Source organism: Dermacentor albipictus, chromosome 1 (assembly GCF_038994185.2).
Source record: "Dermacentor albipictus isolate Rhodes 1998 colony chromosome 1, USDA_Dalb.pri_finalv2, whole genome shotgun sequence".
Classification (NCBI taxonomy): Eukaryota; Metazoa; Arthropoda; class Arachnida; order Ixodida; family Ixodidae; genus Dermacentor; species Dermacentor albipictus.
The window spans coordinates 309,697,757-309,717,427 of NC_091821.1; the positions used below are offsets into that span (position 1 = coordinate 309,697,757).

General features: G+C 44.5%; 1 protein-coding gene across 3 annotated transcripts in view; it reads left to right on the forward strand.

The window, feature by feature from the left end:
• Positions 1-19,671, forward strand: part of LOC135907019 (putative polypeptide N-acetylgalactosaminyltransferase 9) — a 278,217-nt gene that overhangs the window by 254,884 nt on the left and 3,662 nt on the right. For all 3 annotated transcript variants that reach the window (XM_065438680.2, XM_065438678.2, XM_065438679.2), the window contains 9 exons: positions 434-780; positions 1,101-1,267; positions 2,042-2,206; positions 2,561-2,774; positions 3,516-3,633; positions 5,738-5,923; positions 11,609-11,737; positions 13,931-14,041; positions 15,294-15,422. In XM_065438680.2, the coding sequence (XP_065294752.1) occupies positions 434-780; positions 1,101-1,267; positions 2,042-2,206; positions 2,561-2,774; positions 3,516-3,633; positions 5,738-5,923; positions 11,609-11,737; positions 13,931-14,041; positions 15,294-15,422 (1,566 nt within the window). The remainder of the gene's footprint in view (positions 1-433; positions 781-1,100; positions 1,268-2,041; positions 2,207-2,560; positions 2,775-3,515; positions 3,634-5,737; positions 5,924-11,608; positions 11,738-13,930; positions 14,042-15,293; positions 15,423-19,671) is intronic.

Here is a 19,671-nt window from a genome sequence, read left to right on the forward strand (position 1 = left end):
TGAAACCACTTCATTGAAAAAAGGGGGCTATTATGCTTGTACTTACTATTTGTTGTGTTTATTACGTGTTGTGTGCACTGTCCATATTTTGTCTTTCCTACTTCTTGTTTCATAGGAAACCAGAGGCTGTGGTGCAAGTTTGGACAACCCTTCCTTGCCCCAAAAAACTAGAGGCTGCTGCTTTACTTGCTTCCTCTTCAAAGCCATGCATACCACCTTGTTGTCTTTGGTGTGGCGCATTAGTGCAGCTGCTGCAAGTGAATAAAGTTTCAGGGCCCATGCAATGTTTACATAGTTTTGTGCATAGTCATAGCTGAAGCAAGCTAGGAGACATACAATATACCGGCAGCGCTAGCCTTTGGCCAGTGAAACACTTCTATGAAAATGAAAGGTTGGCTCTAGAGCCTAAAAGTTTGCATGTGGCGCTATGCAGGGTGACGAGTCTGCAAAAGAGAGCCAGGATCTCCTGCCTGAGAAACAAGGTGCTCATGAAGACGAGCATGTAGTGCCCCTGGCACGTAAACGTGCCAACCGGGAAAAGGCGCTCTCTAATGAGGAACAGAAAAATGAAGTGGACCATGCTCCAGCGCCTGTGGGAGTGCTGGCCCCACCTCAGAACCCTGATGGCCCTGGCGAAATGGGTCGGCCTGTCGTGCTGAAGGACCTGACCAAGGAACAAGAAGCAAAAGTCAAGTTGGGCTGGGACCGCAATGCCTTCAACCAGTACATTAGTGACATGATCTCTCTTCATCGGTCTCTGCCAGATGTTCGAGACAGCGAGTAAGTGGCACACATTTAACTTGGGGTGGAGTGGTCAGTCATTCCTATTGTTATTTGGCATTAGCTCACTGAACTACCAGCATAACAACTTGACATACTGGCACAGTATGCCATGTAACTGGCATAATTTTGAGTACTTACAGTCGCAGGATTCCATCTGTTGTCCAGCTCCACTACCATTTCTACCAGTTCGTTTACTGCTCAAAGTCCTATCTTATCTTGAACATGCCTTGTATAACTCTGGAGGGAAGACATTGAATGCACATAGGCATTTCTGGGATGCTTACAAAGCTTTGTCTTTGAACTTCTGCCATGTGCAGGTGCAAGGATGAACGCTACCTTAAAAACCTTCCCTCAACAAGTGTGATTGTATGCTTCCACAATGAGGCCTGGAGTGTACTGCTGAGGACTGTACACAGCATCATTGACCGGTCACCCCCAAAGCTTCTACACGAGATCATCCTGGTGGACGACTATTCAGACATGCGTGAGTAATTTCTTAGTTCAGTCAGACACAGCTGTCATTAAGAGGTACCATTTATTTATAATCATTTAGTAATCAAAGCAGTGGTTAGGGCTACTTTGCATAGTGCATGCACAGTATGGGCACATGCATAACGTATTTGTTCGGTGTGTTTCTTTTTTGCACTGTTTCCTTCCTTTTAGTATGCATTCCATATTGTAAACCATGTGTGGCTTTATACATGGTATGCATGAATATATGCCTGTTTCTTGCATGACTTTTATGAAAGCACCCCACCACTTTACAAGCAGGACATGAAACCCCTACTCATTGCTGCTCCTTACAATGCCATTGCATCAACTGAGCTTCGGGGCATAGCTTGCTTAAAGGCAGCTACACACAAAAACAAAAGGAAATAGTGCCTTTTTTATTATAGTGCACAATAGTCATTGATTACATTATGAAATAAGTGGTAGAAACAGGGACAGGTATTTGGCAAGGCATTTCCAGTTTTCTGAAAATGCAAGAGGTGAGAAACTAAAAGTAGGCTTGAAAGACAATATAACAACAAGCTGTGGCTGGTTGTTGCTTGATATGAAAGGTATTCTGATGGCACTATGTCGTTTACATCAAATGAGTTCAAAATATGGGAAAGCTAATGATTTTTCATAGGAACTATCTCCTTGCTTCGCTCTAACAAGGAGCATGTTCATTGCTTGCAAAACAAGTTGTACACAGCAATCTGCTCAGAGCGATGGATTCTGATGCACCTTGTCTGCTTCTGCTTCTCTGATGCAGCGCACCTGAAGCAAAAGCTGGAGGACTACGTTGCTCACTTCCCAAAAGTCAAAATAGTGCGTGCTCAGAAGCGGGAAGGTCTAATTCGGGCTCGGCTCCTGGGTGCTGCTGCGGCCACAGCTCCCGTGCTTACCTACTTGGACTCTCATTGCGAGTGCACTGAAGGTGAGAAGTGCAGTCACCAAATGGAGCAATCGCACAGACAGAAGTAGCCAGGAGCATTGACAAGCTCATGGAGATTGTGCTTGTTTCCGTCCTCTAGCTGTGGTTAAGATGAACTTGTTGACCTGTTTGTTGTTTCGATTGAAAGACATATTTACCACTAGAGCGACTTGTGATATGTTGCCTGCCCAAGCTGATTTCAGTCGGTCATGAGATTGCACATGCTATCAATTCAACTGCTTGACGTCACTGCCTCAAACAGTGCTGACTCTATGTAATTGTGCTTGTGGTTTAGCTCACACTCGTATATATGTGATTCAGTGATGCAGTCTTTTATAACTTAATTCTTACTTTTAGGCTGGTTGGAGCCCCTGCTGGACAGGATAGCTCGGAACTCTACCACTGTTGTCTGCCCTGTGATTGATGTGATCAGCGACAGCACGTTCGAGTATCACTACAGGGACTCTGGAGGTGTGAACGTTGGGGGCTTTGACTGGAACCTGCAGTTCAGTTGGCATGCTGTTCCTGAGCGAGAACGTCAGCGCAGGAACCACTCTTGGGATCCTGTCTGGTGGGTGGATCGTTCATTCTACACTTGCATGGCAATTATAAATGTTCTTGTGCATTGTTGTGTTCCACAGCTTGCAGGCACCGTTTTTAAGCAAACTAGACTTCCAACTTTCATGATATTAAACATGCACTTGGTTTAACCTTTTTTTGGTCTCTCGGCTTGTATTTGTATAAAAGGCAGAAGTCAACCCAACACCAAAGTCAAGTGCAGAAATAAATAAATATAATCACTGACAAACTGTCTACCAAATCACTGAAAAGTAAAACACATTGGTATTTGGTATAGCATTTGGTATACTTTCTACTTCGTAACATTTCTTCCACATGGATGTGTTAAAAACTTATTATGGCCCCAGTCGCATTTTAAAGCAGAAAAGCTATGAGATGCTGCTTATCATTAATGTGGAACTGTGCAGTATTAAAGCAGATAATTAGTGAATGAAAAGTGGCAGAGGCATACCACATTAAATAAGAAATTTGAAGGCATGCCTGGTATTTACTATAACATTTTGACCAACTGGGATCGTGTATTACTGCAAAATGTGCACCGAGGGAGGTGACCTCTTTGCCTACTTGTAGGCAAGTAGTATCACTTTCTTTTTTGCTGATGATCATAGCTGATAAATTAGTGTTGAATTGGAAGACAAATATAATTGTTTAGTTATTTCTTCTGCCTTAGGATAGCAGACAAGCGTTATTCTATCTGGTGTAAATTCTTGGTTTAAACGTTGTCCTTTTGCAGGTCTCCAACTATGGCTGGAGGTCTGTTCTCCATAGATAAAGCTTTCTTTGAGAAGTTGGGAACTTACGACAGTGGCTTCGACATCTGGGGTGGAGAAAATCTGGAGCTGTCCTTCAAGGTGCCTTTGTACTCTCTAGTATTTAGCTTGTTGTTAGTTTTTTGTGATCCATGTAATTTGCCAGTTTTTACTGTAATATACTTTCCAGTCTATTCCGTTCAATTTTCATTGTTTCATCCCATTGTCTGTTTGTATGGTGGTCTAATCTTCACATTTATATGTTGAGTTGCCTCCATTAATGCAACGGTTAAGACAGCAGTTAGACATTAAGACAGCATGCCACATCAGAACACATTACCTCTTATGTGGAAGTTGGCAATAAATATCATATTAGTGCAAGATATGGATGTTGTAATTTAGGCACGTGTTACTTGACTCACTGTTATACTGTTCAAATCATGCAGGCACTGTTCTTCACTGATATATAAATGATTACCAAGTATGGTACTCTTACATGCTTCTTGTTTTAAGTTATTGACCACATATAAATTATTTTAATTTCACAGATGGTGACTTGGTCCTGCATACCAGTGTCTTCGACAGTAGTTTGGACAGTAAAACTTGTGGTACTGCAAATTTAATGTAGCTATAGCATTCAAGCATCAAAACACATTGATCAGCAATCGCATCGAGTACTGTATATGCAGCTACAAAAAGACTGTATCTTAAATACTACATGGTTCTGCATGAGTATTTCCGTTCTTAAAAGGTCTCTGAAGGAAAATATTGTCAAGCTACATTAAATGATTAGGCTTCTGTAATTATTAATTTGCCATTCATAGGGAGAACAGAGCATTCGTAAGCATGAAAATGACAAAAATGGAAAACTGGAGTGGCATCATCTCTTGCACTGTCAGGTTCACAAAGAACGCCATAGAGGGAGGCCATGTGGCGATTTCGTCAACTCATTCACTTTGGCACAAGCAGTTCAAGTTGAGGATCAGCAGCGGGACCTTCAGTGGCAATTTTCGACCTAACAAAGTGACATAAAGATTAGCACATGGAAAATGCTGATTTACACTGCTTGATGAATAATCTATTGATATAGCCCTTAAAACAAATTAGAAAATTCCATGCTTGTACTCCATATCATATTTAGCTGGCGATATTGCAGAAGACATGCAAGCACTAGTGCCGTCATAGACGTCTTAATTTGTGTGCCTCGAGTGCAGTTGTTTTTGAACTGTGTCACTTCCCGTAAATCTGCTTCATAAATTGCAACTTGTGGATGTGAGGTTATGCCGAAGCACATTATTTGTACACCTTTATGCTTGCAGCATGCGACATTTCATGTATTGATTGCGAGCACAAGTAGTGCATTGTGGTCACTGGTTGTGGAAATTTGTCATTCCGTTCGCTTGTGGTAAATTGGTTCCGGTCCGCAACACCTTTCATGCAATAATTGTAATATATTGTGACATAAAAGTATGAGACTTAACCTTACATCGAAATACATAATGCATATATCTTTCTTATGTATATGACACATTATTTTTTAGTTCAGATTCCCAGCAGTGAGACATGTTTCTCTAGCTTTTGTAGTGTTGCGTACCACGTACGAAACGAATTGTAGTGCTGCCAGTGCACACGTCTGCCGGGTCTTAAGACAGTATAGATACATGTAGCCACATTAGTCCCAGCCTTGGACATGTCCTTGAACCATCCAACTCTACTTTGTATTTTCTGGCCAGCTGCATTTGAACCCCGACTTCAGCCTGAAAGGCATGCACAGATTGCTTACTCCTCTGCAGAATACAATAATAATAATAATATTTGGGGTTTTACGTGCCAAAACCACTTTCTGATTATGAGGCACGCCGTAGTGGAGGACTCCGGAAATTTTGACCACCTGGGGTTCTTTAACGTGCACCTAAATCTAAGCACACGGGTGTTTTCGCATTTCACCCCCATCGAAATGCGGCCGCCGTGGCCGAGATTCGATCCCGCGACCTCGTGCTCAGCAGAATATGCTGCAAGTAGTACTACGTGAGACAGAAGGTCTCATTGTGCATATAATAGTGCATTACCTATTGTTATCACTGTGTCTCAGTTTAGATGACACTCCCTTTTCTTGCTTCAAATTTGGTGAAACTGTAAAATTTGTCTCTGCCCTGTGGATGTTGACTGTCAAGCTGTTGCATTCTGTTTTTCATACACTTTTCAGACATGGATGTGCGGAGGAACATTGGAAATTGTACCGTGCTCACATGTGGGCCACATCTTCCGCAAGCGTAGTCCCTACAAGTGGCGATCAGGTGTCAATGTACTGCGGCGGAACTCCGTGCGCTTGGCAGAAGTCTGGCTTGATGAATACAAGCAGTACTACTACCAGCGTATTGGTGATGACCTGGTACGTGCAAGCTGCTTTGGTCTCGTGATCCAGTTTTTACAATGTAAGCGCACAGTTGCTGTCATGCTCATGCTTAATAACTCAGCCCTAGGTTTATTTGTAAGGTCTCAATTTGGGTCTTCCATTTTATGTCAGCATGGAAGCTCAATTCTGGCCATGCAGACACATCTGCGCAATACTACATATTGACCGACTACACGAGCTTGTTCATTTAGAAATTGATAGCTTCTAGAGCTCTGGCCTAGCTCCACCCCTCACTACAGGCACTTTGGTCAGTTATTTTGCCTGCAGGACTGAAAGTAGCACACTTCAAGGAAGATGATGTGAGCATTCATGCAGTTGCTACTTCCACGGACACAAGCTCGTTGCTCAGCAACCACCCTTCAAAATTCAAGAGCATGATTAGTGAACCACTTCCCTCTTCCCACCAACAAGTGCTCCAAGAGCTCCTTGTCTGCTATGCTTCAGGGTTTGACTTTGCAAGAGCGTCTACATTCACCACCGCACTCCCGCGTACACCACCGCATCAATACTGGAACAGAGTCGCCAATACGACAGAAGCTGTACCACGTTTCCTCAGCTGAGCGCAAGGTGATCACTGAACAAGTTACAGACATGCTATAGAAAGGTCTCATCCAAGAGTCCAATAGTCCGTGGGCGGCTCCAGTTTTATTGGTCAAGAAGAAAGACGACTCATGCCGATTCTGCGTCACGCAGAGGTGCAGTAAACGCAGTGACAAAGAAGGATGTGCATCCTCTCCCACGTATAGATGATGCCATTGACTCTTTGCATTCTGCCTCGTACTTCTCTGTCGATCTGCGCTTAGGCATCTGGCAGATACCTCTTGTAAGAGTTTGGGTCGGGCGTGAAATAAGTGGTAATTTGGTAAATAAGTGGTTGTTGAAGGGAGGGACTTGTTCTCATCAAGAACGAGGAATATGGGATTTATTTACGATATCTACATGAAGGGCGGAGAGCATTACATTTCATCAGTCTAGCATGACTGAAAGAGAAAACACACCAAACCGCCGACAATGGCTGCTTAAAAACCCTCTGTCCTCCCTAGATCCCTAGGTGCAGGAAAACTGCTCTTCAACCTTCGTCCAATGGGAGCGTCCAAAGTCATTGTAGTCGACCCGCCTTTGAGGGGGAGGGTTCACACACTCACTTCTGCACTTTAGTTTCACTCAACACACCTAGGGGAGTGGGCCATCATAGACAGGGGTTGATACGCTTGACCCAAGCAGGTGCCTCTTGATCCCAGAGCTGATCCCGCAGCTAGCTGCCGTGTCTGTCCATTAACTGTGACAACTTCTGGGGCCCGTGAGAAGGCTCCGCAAAACACCCTTTTCCAGGAGTTCTCTTGCTCCAAGTAGACTGCGAAGGCGACAGCGAATCAACTAACAATACTCGGTCCCCCGAACTGGCTAGACTTGCTGGGGCCGCTGGCTGTATGCAGTAGGCGCATTGTCTGCTTTACAGAGCGAGTCATTGCAGCGGGCCAGGAAAGGTTCGAAGGACGCTTCTCCGAAAATCATTAATACCGCACGTCGATCGAAACAACTGCAGGGGGGTTGTGAACGGTTTGCAGTTCAGTGCCTCTGCAGGCTGATCGTAACACTATGTACCCCCCGACTAGGAGAAGACTGCCTTCATAATGCTGGATGGACTCTTCAAGTTCAACATAATGCCCTTTGGTTTGTGTAATGCTCTGGCAACATTCGAACAATTTATGGACACGATTCTGCACGGACTTCGATGGGAAATATGCATGTGTTACCGCAACAATGACGTCATTTACGGCAAGACATTTCACGAGCACAACCAACGACTGGAAGTTGTCCTTGACTACATACGGCAAGCTGGACTGATATTAAACTCTATGCAGTGCCATTTTGACGAGCATCAAACACTTGTTTTGGGTTTTCTCGTCGACAAAGAAGGCATCCACCCCAACCCGCAAAAGTTTGCAGCCGTTCGTGACTTCCACCAGCCGAAGATGGCGAAAGACCTCTGCAGTTTCTTGGGATTATGTTCATACTTTCGCCGTTTAATTAAGGAGTTTGGACGCCTAGTTGAGCTGCTCAGGGCACTGCTTCACACGGACACACCACTTACATGGACTACTGAGTGTGAGTCTGCATTACATCAACTAAAATTTCTGCTCACCTCAACTCCAATTTTGCACCACTTTGATCCTGAGGCCCCAGTGAGCTTCACACCGACGCTAGTGGTCTGGGCATCGGAGCAGTACTTGTAGAGATACATGGCGGACGCCAACAAGTCGTCACCTATGCAAGCCGTACCCTTACCAAGGCTGAGCGGAATTATACTGTAAACGTATTGGAATGCCTTGCGGTAGTCTCCGCCACCCACAAGTTTCGACCATACTTGTACGGCTGCCACTTCACGATAGTGATAGACCACCATTGTCTTTCTTGGTTGGTTGGACTACGTAATCCATCTAGCAGATTAGCTCGGTGGTCATTACGGCTTCAAGAATGCAACTTTTCCATCTCATACATGAGTGGTCGCTGTTACACCGATGCTGACTGTTTATCTTGCCTTCCATCAGCAAGCATGCGAGATACGGACGATGACTTAGATGAATACCTCCTTGCCATCTCTGAACAGTTTCCTGATGCTACCGCCTTCAAGCATGAGCAAAAGCATGACCCTTCCATTAGACCTATTCTTGAAGCTGCTTGGTCACCAGCACGGGGCTCACCTTTCATTATTGTTGATGGTTTATTGTATAAGATGAATTATTCTGCTGACTGTGTTCCACTTCTTCTTGTGGTTCCCCAAGCATTGAGACCTATGATCCTTCAGGCCATGCACGATGGCATCACGTCGGGCCACCTTGGCTTTGCTCGGACGCTTCACCGACTGCATCAACATTTCTATTGGCCCAAGCTCTGGTAGACGGCAAAGCAGTACGTTTCCAGCTGTGCAGTTTGCCAACGACATAAGCAGTTAACGATGCCTTCTGCGGGTACCCTGCAGCCAGTGAAACCGCCGACCTTGCCATTTGAAAAAGTTGGTGTTGACTTGCTGGGTCCCTTCCCCAAGTCTACTAGTGAACATCACTGGATTATTGTGTGTGTGTACTATTTGACCCGGTATACTGAGACAGTGGCACTTATTTTGGCTACAGCATCTGACATTTCATCTTTCCTGCTGTACTCCGTGCTTCTCTGTGACAGTGCTCCACGCATTGTGATTAGTGATCGTGGACAGCAGTTTACTGTGGACGTTGTTGAAGAACTCCTGCATCATTGTAGATGTGATTACCGGCACTCGACTCCTTACCACCTGCACACAAACGGTCTCACCGAGCGCACGAATCGTACCCTGACCAACATGCTTGCCATGTATGTCTCCACAAATCACAAGAATTGGGATTTTATTTTACCATTTGTTACATACGCTTACAATACTGCCAACCATGAAGTCACAGGTTATGCACCTTTCTTTCTTCTGTATGCTCGCAACCCCCAAAGCTTCATCAACACCATCCTCCCTGGTCTCCACATGATGACTCTACCGTACGCCAGACTTTATGTCGTGCTGAAGAAGCTCGTCGACTGGCCTGCCTCCGGACTTTCTCCTCTCAAGATCTTGCGAAGGCTCATTGTGATGCTCGACATAAGCTCGTCACATTTGCTTCTGGGGACTTTGTTTGGCTTTGGGCACTGGTATGGAAAAAAGGGGCTGTACATGAAATTTTTATCACGATACACCGGCTCATACGTCATACTGAAACGCTTGAGTGACGTGACATACGTAATTGCCAGAGTGACTTTGCATAGCCAGTGGTCACGTAAAACGCAAGTCATGTACGCCGCCTGACTCAAACTGTACCACCATCGGGCTACATAACCCGCTCGGAAAGCTTCGTCTGCCCCCGGAGAAGCTGTCATGCTGCACGACACAGCCGAGGGAAGAGAAAGTAGAGGTGTGCGTGAGGAGCTGGCCAGCTGCCTGTTGGCCTTGCATGACCGTCCTGTCCCTTGCTCTACGCTAACCGTCTATCATCTTGTAAATAAACCCATTGCATCGGTAACAATTTTAACACATCACAATGCTACACATCTCAGAGGCATGCAGGTTTGTGAAGTGCAGAATGAGGAACACACTCTGTTGCATAGACATGTTGGCTCCTGCAACTCTTCAAAACATGGTCATGGGAAAGGTAAGCAAGAGGAGAGGCTAGCAGGAGTGCAGCTAGGGTATTCACTTTTGATCTGTGCTGTGGCCTCCCTCATTTTAGCCGAGTTGCTCAACGAGAACAAAAGTATGGGAGTGTAGCCTGATACGTTATGTAGAGGCAGCGTGAGGCGCCTAGTTTTCTTTGCTACCACCATGGTTCCACATTTCAGAGACAGGCGTGCACAAAGTGGTCTGGTATCTATGGCTGAATACTCCGCATTTGTATTTTGAAGGTATTAAATGTGCGCTTCATACTTTCTTGATATGGTGCGAAAACACAACTCTGCCTGTAGGTTTACTAGAATGTCCAGCAGGGCGATATTGAGCCACTTTTGTGCTCACGTTGGCCAAAACTACCTCATCATTACGGCAACTCTCAACGAGCAGCTGTATTTCAATACATACAGCTTTTGTTTAGAAGGAGCTTGACAGGCCAAATGGTACTGCATGACATCAACCCACTGCTAATACAGTTTTACCGATTTACTTGCACAGTCAGATGTACCTACTCACTGATATATATATATATATGTATCTCCAGAAAGAGATCTTTTACAATGTGTACATGCTTCGAAATATAACAAGGGTGACATACATAGTAGGTGACAATATGTACCGCTGAATTCCTTGGTCTTACTTCAAAAAATATATACAGTGGCATTCTTTAATGGATCATGCTCTCTAGCATTATGGCTGAAAATAATGCAACAAGAAATAATGTTCAGTATAAATTCAATCATTTGCACGAAATGAAACATGCTAGGTCAGATTTATTTTTTATTCAAGGATTTGATACCATGGAATCGCATTTCATTTGAACAGCTTCATAAATGGAAAAACCTTCCTTGACAGAGGCTTGCAGGTAACTTTTATGCTCCCTTATTGTGTCATGTTTTGCTTGCAACTGCTGCAGTTTTTTTTGTTGTCGTCCATTTCTCATTTTGACCTACATTCTATCCTCTATGCCTCCTCCAGCACATGCCCAATGTTGATCATTGCTTCACGTGCCTTATCGAATAGCAGAGCACTTTCGAAACACGCTTCTGTAACCAAGTTTTGTTGCTCGTTCCAATCAGGAGAAAATGAGGCAGATGCACTTATTTTCAAACTTCCTCAAATTCTCCACAATGAGCCACTACTGCTTCTCCCACAGCAACGCCAAAAACATGTCAACAGCTTCTTCAATGCTTTTTCTTCCTGTTTGTCCATTTTTCTTCAGCATCTACAGAGGATTGTTTGGAAAAATAAAAGGAACTGCAGTTGGAAGGATTGTCCTCTACTTCGTTGTCTTCTCGTAATCGTTATCTGTGAGGTGAAGGGAATATACCAATTAAATATCTGCTGCTCGGTTCCCAAATGCTAACTTGCTATTTGTTCCCTGTCGAGAAGCATTTTTACACTATTGGCAGTCATGGTTGCAGACACAATTGCAATCATGCCAGCAGCATTTCCAACCTTCCTTCATTTTACAGGGTGACTTTGGTGACGTAAGCGCCAGGAAGCAGCTTAGGGACAACCTCAAGTGCCGCTCATTTGACTGGTACGTGCGCACCATCTACCCGGAGCTCTTTGTACCTGGAGATGCAGTTGCCTCTGGAGAGGTCAGTACCAGCACAACTGCCTATTTGCTTTATTCAAGATATATAAGAATTTTAATCAGCACTGATAAGCATTTCCTGTAGGATTGATTCATTCTGCAACTTGATCCTCTCTGAGCCATGAGTCTGCAACAAAGCTGTGTCTTTCAGCACACATCTGGCTTTTGTTCTGTTGTTGTATTAGTCATAAAAATGACAGGAATCTAAAGGTTTTGTGGCTGCTATTGGCATCATTGGGATCATTCTGGAAATTCGTTCACACCTTGCAAACTCATCGGCTACAGTTTGTAAATTCCAGTGTCTGCCGTAAAATATATAATTCAGACGGTAATTAGTGCTTTTTTGTTAATTAGTTTAATAAGTGTTTCCATTTCTCATGCAAGTAATGTCTGCCTCTCTAAATAATATAGCTCAAGGACTAGAATTGTGTTATCTGCAACAGGCTATATTTAAAAATTACGGAACCCTTAGAAACGATCACCCCATGTAGTTTTTGTGAGCTTCAGGTGTCTGAACAGGCAGTTCTTATAAATGCAAGTAAAACTTATTCAGTTAAGGTTGGAGCGTGAAGATTTCTCATTTTCATGTGCATTTTAATATATAAGGTAACGTTTGTGCATATGACAGCTACGTAGTATGTTATTATGGGAACTTCATTGGCATTCCTTTTATCAGGCAACACTCTTGAATGCTGCTTAGGAGTTTACTTGCCACAGTTACACTATTATGCTGGCCTACAGTGGTGCTGGAAAGCTAGCTTACCATTGTGCATGTTTTATTGTCAAAAGCAGTGCTTGCGTGAATATTTGTATGTGATGTACCCACTGGCCTCGCATGAAAATAAACCATTCATATTTAAAACAGTGCCAAAAAACACGGACAAGGGAGGACACAGGACAGCGCTCATCCTGTGACTTCCTTTGTCCATGTTTCTTGGCACTGTTTTAAATATGAATGATCCGTACCAACTAGCTCGCACCCAACCCCTTACAAAAATATAAACTTTGTGGCAGTTGTCATTTTTCTGGGCACTTGGACATTTTAATCTACAGAGAAATGCCAAGTTAAACTGGATTCGTGAATTTTGCTTCTTGAATACCAGAAACATATTGGTTCCACCTCAATCATAATCTTGGTAATCCACAAAAGCTGTAAAAATGAAAGATTGGATATAAGGTCACTTCGGTTGTAAATCTCGCACTAAGTAGTTGTGTTGTCAGGATGTTGAAACTGTCTAAACTAGTCAACTAGCTCATTCAATGAACAAGGATTCGATTGCATTGCAAAGAATACCAAACACTCTATGTAGTGAATTTTGATAACATTTTTGAACAAAAATGACTAAAATGAACTCGGATAACTCACACTGACATATTGGTGCTGTGGTTTGTATTGTAATGAACATTTAAAGTAGTTCAGATACAACTATTTATTGTGGGCTAACTTTTGCCCAGGGAGTAAATAAGAAGATGACTGCTGTGTTCCAAACAGGCGATAGGAATGCCTTCTTCTCTTTTTTCTTTTGAGCTGCACTTCACCTCTTCTTCTAGTATTCCCCAACTATGCTGACATATGTATGTGATGTGATATGATGTGATGATGATGTGATGATGATGTGATGTGATATGATGCAAGTGTGTGCGGTGAATGCACATGCCATTATGTCTTCGTCTTTGTTTTTTCACCAATACGCCGTTGTCCTCTTGAAGGGCGCACGAACCTGCGCATGCTGTTTAAAAATGGTTTCTGCCTTGTATCATTATCTGCCTTGTAATTTCATCAAGAAGAGCTTTCCCTTTATTCACCATTTTTCTGCCAAGCAAATGAAAGTATACAGTCTTGAAAGAATGCTCCACCTAGTAAACTATGTTTGTGTTGCTCTTTAATGTCTCTTTAAAATGACTGTGGCATACAGCATAGCACTGCTGTGGATGGAACATTGTGGGATTGTATTTTACTGCTTAAGATGTAGCATGCAGATGAACCATTTCTCTATAGAAATGGCTCATTTTGAAAAATGTTGATCCATTCTGCTGTACATTTTACTGATCTTGTGCATACAACAGCCTTGCCCTATCTTCGGATCACTCCTATTTGAATTTGAGTGATTGAAAAAGGGAGGTCGATAACTTGTTGTACCCATTGGTGCATGCTACTGTGGCAGCCATCTGACCCAACGTGTCCTTCTCTTTTCAGGTTCGCAACAAAGGACAGGGTGGCAGCAGCTGCCTGGACAGTCCTTCGGGTCGGGATAACATGCACAAGCCTGTCGGCATGTACCCATGCCATGGACAGGGAGGCAACCAGGTGGGTATCATTAGACATCATACCTTATTTGCTATATCAGGTATTGAGGCCGGTACAGTGCAAATATTTCTTGCCCAACCCTGTTTCTTTCTATTTGTATTTATTTTCTCTTAGTTTCAGCCGATCACAGTGATAACTTGGGTGGAGTAGCACTCTGACCTCAGACAAAGCATGAACAGCAATAGCATTAGAATAGAATTGCTAGACCATCTTGGTCACAGACACTGATATATGTCTTACCAAATATACCAGGTGCACAAGGTATCTGAGGACTAATGAGAACTTCATCAATAGCAACAATATTTTAGAACAGAATCAAAATATTTGTTAAAAAATCTTTACACCTATTTTGCCACTCTTTTCTACGACTGCTAAATAACACCCTCTTCACCCTCAATTATTGACTGAATTCTAATTCAATAATGGCTGTATGCTAGGATCAGACAGTACATGTTGATGTTGGCTAGCCATTTCACAATAACAGCCTTTAGTGAATCTTTATCCTGACGTGGCTGCTTGTTAGTCTCCCTCTCTTTCTCTCTGATACTACCTGTATACATAGCAGCATAGCAGGGAACTAGGGCGATACGTTGAGGGTGACATGCCTGCAGAAGTTCACAGCCAGCCACTCGTGACTTGCGCAGGCCTTGAGGGAGTGAGTAAATTCATTACCTAGGATCAGTGCTTAATGAAATCATGCATGGAAAGCCTAACTGCGGAATCTGCCACTTGATGCTGCTCTGCAATGGCCGCAATGACATTTCAACATTCTTACTCGCCATGGCTTCTATATGCTGGAGAAACTCAACTGCCTGAATGATGCCTAATCACTGGCAGGGCTTATTTCTTTTTCACAGGTGATAATTGGCCATGAACTTTTGTCTCATCCTGAAAAGAAAGGATTTTGTGACATTCAAGACAGTCGCTTTGTTCTGCATGTAAGGGGACTAGGACAGCTTGACATCTCCTGTGTCAGACCGGAACCTGATACCCTCAAATAAATGTGCTGTATGAATGACAGAGCCATTGGCGAAGACAAAGTTTAGCAGCTAGAGAAATAGAATGAGACTGTTGCTCTCCATAGTGATTCGAAACTATGTTTCTGAAATACCTTGCATATCTGGTATCGATAAAGGCTTAGGTGCCAACTATGAGGGGCTCCAAAGCCCGAGCCCCCTCTGAAGTTTTATGGGAGGGGAGCCAGCCCTCCTGACTAGTTTTTTTTTAATTTTTATTTTCTGTTTCATTGCAGTACTGGATGCTCAGCAAGGAGGGTGAGATCCGGAGAGATGAGGCATGCCTTGACTATGCTGGGTCTGATGTTATTCTCTACCCATGCCATGGATCCAAGGGTAACCAGCTCTGGATCTATGATGATGCGGTACGTATGTTTTTTCATCCTGTGCTTCTCGGCGTATTCACTCTTCTTTTGCTCTTTCTTTTCCTTTTGCACAAGCTGTGCTTTAAGATTAAAACTTTCCCCTTAATGTTTGATTATATCAGCAGCTACCTCTGGCAAACAACCACATCTTTTCCTGGGGATGAACAGAGTAACTACAAGATAGCATAGTAAGAGTCCAGCCATCATCATTGCTTTTAAGTCCAATACCAAGAGGATATTTCAGGGGCAGATGCATTAAATTTTGCTAATATATATATATATGTATATATTGATTACTTTCAGCATTTAGCATAGGTGTAAAAATAAATTCAATCTGTTGCAGGTTCTCTCTGATACCAATTGGGCCTTCTCTCGAGAAAACCGACTATTTTGGTTTAGACGCACAGTGATGTGGCATAAAAAGAGATATTCCACCTGGAATCCTATTAATGACTGTGCCTTTTCAAGTTGAGCATTCGAATTACCATATGATGGATGGCCTCTTTTGCTATCTCTATTGCAAAATGCCTCTTTGGCACATGAACAGATAATACAGTAGAACCTTGTTGATGCGATCCGATTATATACAATTTCCCGGCACCAACGTCCGTAATCGAGAGTGAAAAAAAAATTACCCAATAAGGTTACGCTTCTTTTTTACCAGTTAATACGTTTCTGGAAAACACAATCTTTCGGAACCAACATTCAGTACATTGCCAAACTTCAATTCTATGATACGTTTTACGGCCACTAAATATCATGTAAACAAGAAAAGGCACGAGGCATGTGAGATAGAGAACAGCAGCTACCTGCCACGACAGCTTCCTCCCAATACTCGCTCGCCCGTGGCACATAAAAACACCGGTGCGCATTCGGCTAGTTTCCTATTCCATTACCAGCAAAACTCCTCCTCAGTTGTCGCCTTCACAGCTGTCGCCACCAACCAGATTGCGAAGGTCACGGCATCAAATCCCGATCACAGCGGCCGCATCTCGATGGGAACGAAATGCAAACACACCCGTATACTGTGCACTGGGTGCCCGTTAAAGAACCCCAGGTGGTCAAAATTAATCCGGAGTTCCCCACTACGATGTGCCTCATAATCAGATTGTGGTTTTGGCATGTAAAACTCGGATAAAAAAAGAAAGAACCATTGCAATAAGCATCTTCACCTATCCATTTCACAGCACGTGGGGTGTAGTGCCGTTCGAAGCGTGCTGCAGGTTTTTAATAGACGATAACACAAATGTGCTGCCATTCCCTGCTGCAGGTAGCACAAAGGCAGGCATCATGTTTTCTGACAGCATTGTAGGTATCTCTTGTCTCTTCCGGCGTCGCCCACCAGCTCAATTCCGCTTCAATTTTCCATCCCTGTCTTAAAGACTACACAATAGAAAAACAACAATGCGCGTCTTGGGTCCCACAAGCTCGGCACGCGTCAGCATCTCATGCCGCAGTGATTCACATGAAGTGGGCACGTCAATACTTCCGCCAAAATTTCCCACTCAAAGAAGCTGCTGACCCAGGCCAGCAGCGCAAAACTTAGGCGTGCTGAAGCCGCAAGAACGACAATGCGCATCTCGAGCTGCTTGGGCCCCACTAGCTGGGTATGCGTCGGCATCTTGTGTAACGATTTGCGCAACGCTTTGCTTTATGTAGATGTCAACTACAGTTGAGTCTGCCAAATTGTTTCACGACTTGGGATCACACATTTACCCGGTCGGTACGTTTCTTCCAGGCCTTCTTTTCCCCCCCTTTCTTTCAGAACCTATGAACTGTATGTGCTTTCTGCAAACTTGGCAGGATTGTATAACAAAGGTTAAAAAAACAAAGAACCAAAAGTTAATGCAAGCGTGGTTAAGGCCACATTTTGGAGGGCCCACTAACCATACATCTTACTTATCCTGTTTGCAAATACATGCAGTTGAACCTCGATATATCGAACACCGCGGTGAAATCGAAGTAGTTCGATATAGCCAGAATTCTATATATAAAATCACGTAAAGAATGCGTCAGAAATTTCTGCACATCAATCAATGAACCAAGGGCACGATCGGGTATCGTTGTTCGGAGCGCTCGTTCAGTTGCGCCGTGCGCAATTAGCGTAGGCCACGCCGACCTTGTCCGCCGCGTGAAGAGGGGGCAGTCTAGGACAATCACGCGCTCCGAAAAACGATCCCCGATTGCACCCCAATCGTGGTGCAATAAATACACACTTGAAGCTTCACACAAAGTATTTATTTATTTGGCTAAAAATACTGCAGCAGTGTATCCTTCTTATTGGCAGCCGCATGCTTAAAGGGGCCCTGAACCACCTTTTATCGAAGTGGAGAAAGACATTTCAAGTGAAGATAGGCTCTTTCAGTACCACTTCCCTGCAAAAAGTCCTTCAATGCGTTCAGCAGAAGCGGAGTTATCGGCAGTCAAACACGGCCTCAGCTGTGCACCCCTTCCTCCTCCAATGCCTTGCACTGCGAAGGCTACGGCGGAGACGTCACCGTGGCGCGCAGTTCAAATTTACGATTTGGTGCCTATGTCGCGCTAAACGTAAGCCAAACGCGGCTGTCCTCAGAGAGCCTCAGTGCGCTTAGCCACTGGACTCGTGGCGGCGGCCGCGGTGTAGCCGAGCGCAGCGACCAGTAGTAGCCGCGTATTGGAGTGTGCTTTATGACGAAATAAAGCACACAGAAAAGAGTGAGGAGCATGGGGTTTTTGAAACGAGAGCGTTTGAGACAAAGGTGACATCGCGCTCCCCTTACGAGCTCCACGGACCGCGTACGACGGCAGAACTTGGCTGAGATGTTCACAACAGCGTATGCAACCCGCGGATTACGTTATTTCACCAAGCCCGAGGGGTGGTTCAGGGCCCCTTTCAACACGGAGTCCTCAACATAATCTAAACCATCCACAAGCGATAGGCCAGTGCCCTCTATTGCGGCACAGTAGCGGCATAGAAGGGCCAAAGCAGCTACAGCCTCAGTTGAAGTCGGGAGCGGTGCAGCATCAGCGCTTGCGGGATCAGCCTCGGCAACGTCTTCATTTGGCCACAACTACCGCTGCGATCTCCGTGTCCCTCAATCGAATGAAGCATTTTGAAACACTGTCCATAACAAAGTATCACGTGGCATCTGCCAAGGCATCTATGAGTGAGCCCAGTGAGCGTGCATCGTCGCGCATCGTTGTGGATGCAAACCGCCAGTTCTTGCGAGGCGCAGGGCGCGGCACCAAGCGCGACACCGAGGAGGAGTCGGTGAGGCAAATGCAATGCGTCATTGACGTTGTCGAACTAGCCAAGCCGCCGCGTGTGTACGTCGCTACGTTCAAATGCGGCCCTCGGCGTCGGGAACGCGCATCGCGCCACCGCAATCTTCGAGGGTATTGCGGGAAAGCTCACCACCTGTCAACAGAGCGCATGTGGTCTAGGATGGCGGAGTTCGATATATCCATTTTACGTCCGACTCCGTTATAAATTGAAAATTAGAAATGCATGCGATTTTCCAGGTGATATAGAAGTTCTCCGACATATGCAATGATTCAATATATGCGTGTTCGATATATTGAGGTTTGACTGTATATAGATGATGCTGTGACTAGCATGTCTGTTGCTACACGCAAGCTACATGCATACTTAGCTTTTACAGCGAAGTTGTACATGGCTAGCTGATTCGTCCGTCCATCTGTCGGTCATCTGTATGCTGAAAACTTCTCTGGCGCAACCCCATGTGCATGTGTGAAAAAAAAAAAGAGAGAGAAAGAAAGAGAGCCACGTGATTAGCCAACACCACCTAGGTAGCACGAGGCCTGTTTACTTCAATCCATAACGTCACGCTACCTGGCCTGAAATTTCCATTGAAAAGGCTGGTGTGATGAAAGCGGCGATGTCAAAATCGCTGTTGCCTACTTGGGAGCATCCCCATTAGATTCTATGGCAGTCGAGTTAGCTAACGTGACATCATGGATCAGAGTGAAAAGGCCTTGTGCTATCTAGGTGGTGTTGGATTAGCTACTCTGGTAGTGACGTCGTTGCTCTCCATCGCAACTGATTGCACGCGCAGCAATTTCTTTCCGGCTCTGAAATGGGTAGGCCACGCATCGTACGTACTCCTGAGAAGCGGGCAGATTTCGATCAGCAACGCTGCGAGCAGAACCAGGAACGAGCTCATGTATGCCGTGCCAATGCTGCAGCCCAGGCATAAGAGCAGCCTCGTGCAGCCTCGTGCAAGCAGCAACTGTGTACCCAGGATCCGAC